The sequence below is a fragment of the Procambarus clarkii genome, chromosome 27 (genome assembly GCF_040958095.1).
Source record: "Procambarus clarkii isolate CNS0578487 chromosome 27, FALCON_Pclarkii_2.0, whole genome shotgun sequence".
Taxonomy (NCBI): Eukaryota; Metazoa; Arthropoda; class Malacostraca; order Decapoda; family Cambaridae; genus Procambarus; species Procambarus clarkii.
The window spans coordinates 10,087,697-10,095,237 of record NC_091176.1 but is presented as its reverse complement, the minus strand read 5'-3'; the positions used below and the strand labels follow the sequence as shown (position 1 = coordinate 10,095,237).

At 36.4% G+C, this 7,541-nt stretch overlaps 1 protein-coding gene across 1 annotated transcript; it reads left to right on the top strand.

The window, feature by feature from the left end:
- The first annotated feature begins 882 nt into the window (after positions 1 to 882).
- Atox1 (Antioxidant 1 copper chaperone) lies at positions 883 to 7,282 on the top strand. The gene is made up of 3 exons (XM_045749294.2): positions 883 to 1,037; positions 3,752 to 3,827; positions 5,449 to 7,282. The coding sequence occupies exons 1-3, from the start codon at positions 1,026 to 1,028 to the stop codon at positions 5,583 to 5,585; spliced, it is 225 nt and encodes a 74-aa protein (XP_045605250.1). The 5' UTR covers positions 883 to 1,025; the 3' UTR covers positions 5,586 to 7,282.
- Positions 7,283 to 7,541: the final 259 nt, after the last annotated feature.

The window sequence follows — 7,541 nt, the reverse complement described above, 5'->3', positions numbered from 1 at the left end:
AATTTATTTCTGGTGTGGTGCTCATGGGCTCTGTTACAACCTTCAATGAAGCTCTTGAGGACAGGATTGGCATTACAGTGCAGAGTTTTATATATGTATAATACACATGAGAGAATGTGCAGTGACTTAATATCTAACATATTCAGAGATTTGAGTAGGGGTACCGAGTGTCTGGAGCCAGAGTTGGATATTGTCCTAATAGCAGCTTTGTGTTGAGTAATTAGAGGACGTAAATGATTTTGGGTAGGTTACAATCCTACTGTAACCTATTTGGATAGGTTACAATCACTCACCTACTACCTACAGTTAGCAAACTGGGGATATTTGGCTAAGATTTCTAGTAGAAGATAATTTTTTAATGAAATATTTACGCATCTCTTGAATATTTATTATAGAACGACGGTCTCGCTTCATGCAGGTCGGCGTTCAATCCTCGACCGTCCAAGGGGTTGGGCACCATTATTCCCCCCCATCCCCAACCCATCCCAAATCTTTTTTTATCCTGACCCATTCCGTGCTATTTAGTCGTAATAGCTTAGCGTTTTCCCCTAATAATTACCTGCCTTCCTCATCCCAATTTCTTCTGATATTTATTTCGAGCTCGACTTTGAAGCCCAACTTGTAGACCTTTGACTTGCAGACCTTCATCTGGCGACATGCAGACTTTCAGCTGGCGACATGCAGACCTTCAGCTGGCGACTTGTAGACCTTCAGCTGGCGACTTGTAGACCTTCAGCTGGCGACATGCAGACCTTCAGCTGGCGACATGCAGACTTTCAGCTGGCGACTTGTAGACCTTCAGCTTAGACCTTTGTAGACCTTCAGCTTAGACCTTTATAGACCTTCAGTTGGCGACTTGCATAGACCTTCAGTTGGCGACTTGCATAGACCTTCAGCTGGCGACTCTTCGCTCTGGCAACGATGGAGTAGATCGCGTGTCAGTGACCGAGGTGACGACGGGCGGTGAGGTGCAGCTCCTGTAAGCTTTCCTGTATATCATCCAGTTCTTCCCTCTTCTCACCGCAATGACTTCACAGGTGAGTGAACATACATGTGATATGTGTTCATGTTCAGGAAAATCGTCCTCTTTTTGTTTAAGGAGTTTTCTATTAGTAGTGTGATCTGTCCTTATTCGTTGACTTGTTCATCCTTATCATGATAGGAGGGTTTAGTAGTGATTAATCATTATCTCTGAGCATCGCGTCTTAGGCAGTATTTCTCCATTTTGGATTTTGTATATTAATGACCCCCATGCATTAATGTGAAGTAACCAGTATTTGATTGTGACAATTAGGTATCGTTTAGTTCTGGTTTATTTCATTTGGTATGTTCCCCCCTGTACCGTCCTCCCCAGAAGCATCCAAACTCTGCCCCAGAATTAATACTGTAAAGTCAGTAACATCACTGTACTCTACCTACTAGTTGAGGCAGCCCCTGTGCCTAGCCACTATTTCTAGCCACTCTAAGCAAATAAAAAGACCCAGTCTTTAAATTTATACTGGCTCCCCCTAGTCTTTAGTCTTCAAAGTCTTTAAATTTTGGAACTCGCTCCCTGATGAATTAAAAAATTGTCTAGCTTATGCCTTATTCAAAAGTAAAATAAAAAAGTACCTAATTTCATCCTCATAGTTTCCTACCTTGTGCTTCAAACTCACACTATATCTTGTACTGCCTACTTCCTCAATATTAGTACTTAAGACATATATCCTTACCTACAATGTAACTTTTCATCTTGCTTGATATGTTAGATTAAGGACCTGCCCAAAATGCTATGCATGTTAGTGGCTTTGCAAGAATGTATAAATGCCAATCTTATGTGATCTCACCAACCCATTGTACCTTCTTGTGAATAAATTATTATTATTATTATTACTTGCCAAAGCTGGTATCGGGCACCTCGTCCACAACAAGGGGTACCTTGTCTTTTTCCTGGGCAGAGAAGCAGGTGACCTGTAGCAGGTCTTGAGACCTCTTGTGCATCCATGTATTTGGTGGTAGGTGACATTCACAACTATTATGATGAATGATAGACAAGTCTCATGTTGGTGCCTACTGGTTCTATTGAGGAACCCACATAACATAGTTGGTAAGGTACAGTACTTTGACTTCATTGCTCAGGATTAAATTTAATGCATTTGTGTATTTAGCAGTGTACCCAAGTGATTAAGATGTAGTATACTGTACTTGAAATTAAAGTTTTCAGCAGGATTTTGCAGTGGCAGTTTTCTCTGCAGAATTTAGGACAATTTACATCAGTTCTAGATGTAAATGGGTCTTTTGGGCATCCACCTTCTTAGCATCTGTGTTTTGACTAGTAACTTACTGAAACCTTGTGGTCTGTGTTCCCAGCTCTTTCTTACTATTTTCATATTTTTATTTTTTTATTTATTTTTATTTATATATACAAGAATTCTTACGTTCTTGTACAGCCACTAGCACACACAGCGTTTCGGGCAAGTCCTTAATCCTATGTTCCCGGAATGCGACCTTACCAAATCTTTTAACAATCGGGTACCCATTTTACTGTTAGGTTAAACAGAGGCTACAGTTAAGGATTGACACCCAGTAAATCCTCCCCAGCCAGGATTCGAACTCAGTCCAAAGCGCTCGCGAAATGCCAGGCGAGCGTCTTACCACTATTCCACGGGGACTGTTTCCTTTGTTCTGAGGTGGTTCTGACTCTGTTTGTCTTGAATTAAGGATAGGAGTGCTTTAGTTAAGGTTCCCCATTTTTGTAATTCCTCACTCCTGCATGCAGAAGGTATGCAGGAATGGGAAAGAAGTGTGCCCAACTGGAAGTTACGATAAAGTAATGGTTAGCATTACTAACCATTGTTTTAGCTGCCAAGGGGGCCTGACAGCTGAGTGGACAGAGCTTCAGATTCGTAGTCCTGAGGTTCTGGGTTCAATCCCTGGTGGAGGCGGAAAACAAATGTACATTGTTTATTTCACCATGGTGCTCCTGTTCACCTAGCAGTAAATAGGTACTGTACCTGGGAGTTAGACAGTTGCTATGGGCTGCTTCCTGGGGGTGTGTAATAAAAAGGAGGCCTGGTCAAGGACCGGGCCGCGAGGATGTTAAGCCCCGAAATCATCTCAAGATAACCTCAAGAAGCAAGCAATTCATCGGTGGTGACTTAAGCCAAAGAGGGCTCCGAAGTGCTTTGATTTTTGCAAAAGTTGACCAAGTCATTCCAAGTTGGATTGAGGGTTCTCTGGTGCTTCCCCAGTACTTTTCCCTGCAAGGAATACTGTAATTGACATGTTCATTGCAGTGATAGTGCCAGAATGTTGTCCTGCTAAACTGTTGTCATCCTGTTCATAGGACACAACTGATCTTGCCTCAAGTAGCAACAGTGTATTTAAAAGACATTTGTTCCTCATTTACAGTACTGTACTGTACAGTGTGTATAGGTACTTCTAAATTTTGGTAGTACTGTACTTGCACTGTAATCCTCTTCTGGATTTTAATCCTGATAAGATTTGTAATTGCTGCACACTTAAATGAATGCACAATGATTATACTTGAATGTTCATCCTGTTTTATAGCTTTATATAGAGATATATTTTTTATGAAACTGTTATAAAGTATGGCTTATTCAAATTTGCTGACATTCTGTAATAGTTACCTTTGTCTACTGCTTGCAATATGTTTGAGACTAGGGTAACTGCAGTAATAGCTTTGCTGAAACATAACTTCTTTAAGTCATTCTATTAATATTTGTTATTAATCTGCATTGAAATATTTCAGGTCCATGAATTTACACTGGAGATGACTTGTGAAGGTTGTTCTGGGGCTGCCCAGCGAGTGCTTGGGAAACTTGGAGGTGAGCATTTTAAAATTACAGCACAGTACTGGTATGCTTTATGAGAAAGGTGGTAGACTCCACCTTTGGATTTCTGTGTACATTTTGCTGTAATAATAATGAATCTAAAATACATGTTTCAAACAAATTTGGCCAAAATTTAAAACTGTGGCAGTAAAGTTCACTTAATGCGAAGAGGGAAAATGCTTGCCAGTAATAAGATTTTCATGGACTCTGATCCTGATTCCCTGCAAGAACCCCCACTCCTTCCAGCTGGGTTATTTAGTCCTACGACTTTGTGCTTTCTCCTCATAATTATTTTCCCTGTTTTTTCCCCTCCTGCTGGGAAAGTGCCTACTCAAATATTTTAGTCTCTGTTATGGAGAATAGAGGGATCATTTAGATTTGTAAAGAGTTTTGCTAAAACACATCCATTGTCCAAATTGAGGGCTTTCTGTATTTGTATATTAAGGTATTCCCTATTGCAGACTTCCTGTTTGCCATACTGAATGTATATCATTGTGATGTGCCAATGGGATTGATCTCTCGGGTCCTGGTGGTACCCGGGTAAAGTCGTTATCTAGAGGCTGGAGGAATTAAATAAGCCAAAGCTAGAAGACTGAAGAAAAAGAGATGACATGATCATTACATACAAAATAATAATGAGAATAGACATTAAGTAATAAAGAAGCCTTGAGATCTGGAACAGAAAGAACAATGTCATAGATTTAAGCCAACGAAACAAAGCTGCTGAAATTTGTTAGAAAATTCACTTTGCAAACAATGGTAGATGGTTGGAACAAGTTAAGTGAGAAGGTGTTGGAGGTGAAAACTATCAGTACAGTAGTTGCAAAGCGTTATATGACAGCGCTGGGAAGATGGGACACCACGAGTGTAGCTCTCATTCTGTAACTACATTAAGGTAATTACATTTTGGTAATTACGTGCCTTGATGCAGGAGATAATTTCGGTAATCTTGGTTGCAACAGGTGCAAATTTTTGTATCTTGAACACGGATATTTGATTAAATTGTTTTAATTCTTGGAACAATACCATGTACTGTAGTATATAAATGTGCATCATTGTAACCTCAATAGTTTTAAAGATGCAATTTCCTCGTTTATAATTGCAATTAGATGTTGATGTTGCCATTTATGGGAATATCTCGGATTCCAGAAAACTCAAGAAAATTCCAGAAGTACTCGAGAAAATGTTTGATTGCATTTACTTTGTTTATAATTAACCTTCTGGAAAAATTGTGACCAAATATCAAACTATTTTCCCAATAGTGACATCTTGAAGTTTACAGCTGATACAAAGATTTATGGTAAAGTTGGATGTGAAAATTAAAATTATGCCTTACAAGACGATCCACATGAACTCTACAAACGATCAGAAGACTGGTAAATGCTTTTTAAACTAAAAAATGCAAACACTTGACCCTATAATCATGTCTCATCCCTTGTTGCACAATTTTAGGTCACTGGAGTTTTAGTGATTGTAGAATATGCTGAAGTGCTGAACTTGATAGTGCCTGCTTGTGATATTTTTGTAATATTTTCCAAACTTTTGTAATTGGTAATAATTTGGTAGATGGTGCTCATAAAGAAATGGTACAAATTTTATATTTTATTCTCCACAGATAAGGTTTCGAATGTAGATATCGACCTGCCAAATAAGAAGGTGGTAGTCACAAGTGTGTTGTCAGCAGAGGAGCTTACTGAAACTTTGAAGAAAACTGGCAAAGAAGTAACATACATTGGGTCAAAGAGTGCTTGAGTGCTAATTTTCTCTTGAAATGTGTTTACTGATTAGCTCATTTGTATAGGATTGGAAGACAGCTGTATGTATCAATGTTTACAATATGTAAAAATAATTAATTTTATATAAGCTACAAAATTTCCTATTTCAATAATGATCACTTGTTAATTATTTGCGTGTTTGAAAAATTGCACTTGTTTCTAAAGATTACTTTAAATGAATAATATCAAGCCTACTTGTGAAGTAAATATTACTTGGCTGTGCAGCTGTTTTCAATTAATAGAGCAAAGTGTTGACGACAATGTAAAGAAATGGTTTGGTAAAGCTCCTTGCATAAGGAACTTCATGTTCCGTCAAATCAGCTCTCTATATGGTGTTTGCCTTAGTCATTCAATAATTGTTTTTCAAAATATGGCAGCTATTGTTGAGCTTAACAAAAATAATAATTTTAAATTAATAGATGTCCCACTGTCTCACAAGAGAGCTAGGGGTAAAGTTCTAAAGTTTGGTTAGTGATGAAAATGTATTTTGAATCTTGTAAAATACTCATTTAACATCTTTGCTCTGAAAAGTTGATTTTTATTCATGAAAAACTTGCAGCTAAACTTTGTGATGAGCATTATATTATGATAATATGCATACAGGCAGCAAAATATTAAACAGTAATGTGTATATTTAATTTGTAACAATAATGTAAGTCATTTTAAAATGTTGGAAGCCTGTTGTGATACAAGTACAGTAACATTATAAATTTCTAGACAATGTCATCAAATACCATTGCTTGGTGTATTCTTGTGTACTGATACTATAGGCAAATATTTATATATTGCATTTAGAGAAATTTTGTATCCAAATTTAGATAGTCAATTTTTTAACATCCAAGTAAATACTGAATTACAAATGAGTTAAAACCAAATTCCCTTTTTGTTGAATTAAATGTTCATAAGGAGGGGGGAAAATTTGGTATGTACTCGGTACAGGATTTTTTACGTAATCTACTTTAGTCCTTAGAGCCATGATTGTATGGACCTCAATTGTTCCACATATAATTGAACATACAGTATTTTATTTTATTATTTTACTGTGTAGAACTGCATTGTATAGGGTAATGCCACTTGGAATAGGGATCAAAAAGTAATGTAGTGTAAGGCAAAATATCAGTTACTTAATAATAATAATGATAATAATTTACTTGCAAGAAGGTACAATAGGATTGTGAAATTACACAAGATTGGTATTTTTACATTCATGCAAATGCATTGCTCTTGTTTGGGACCATTGGTTGAAGAAATTTGCATATTTTTATTTTTACCATTAAAGATACTGTATTGCAATATTTGTTTCTGCATAAATTATTCAGTGTGAACTGTATTGTTCATTATAAATTAGTCCACAGATTTTTTTAACCATAGATAAGAAAATTGTATTCGGTGGAAAAGTTATTATATAAGAAGTTTAGTTCTAACAAAATCATAGAACTACATTTAAATTAATATGAACCTTAATGGAAAATGTTTCTTGGGGCTTCATGTGATTTATATGCTTATTTTAAAGTTTAAAATTCACTGATGGTAAGAATGGATTGTATTCAGATTTGTGCCTTGCATATACAGTACTTGCACTGCTTGAGCACATGATTGTTAAATTAAAACTACTTTACTCTGTAACATATATGTCGTATTTTCATTGGATTTGACAAATAAAAAGTACGAACATGTTTGTGTCATTATGCCATGTACAGTAATGCATAAATTCTATGATGTACTGATAATTCAAATTTTGATTATAAAGTTGCGTATTGTATTACTACTATTGAGATCACCAATTTTTTTTTAATTAAGGTTAAAATGGATACAGAAATTAGTTAATATTGGATAAGCATGATAAAATGTAAAATTTTATTGATAGGAAAGTGTATACAGTACTTTGCTAGCAGTCTTGATGCAGTGTTTCATATTGTGTATTCCACAAAGT

Excerpts from the sequence above, each read along its gene's own strand:
- Atox1 (XM_045749294.2), top strand. Across the intron at positions 3,828-5,448 it reads AGTGCTTGGGAAACTTGGAG|ATAAGGTTTCGAATGTAGAT; the intron begins GTGAGCATTTTA and ends TATTCTCCACAG.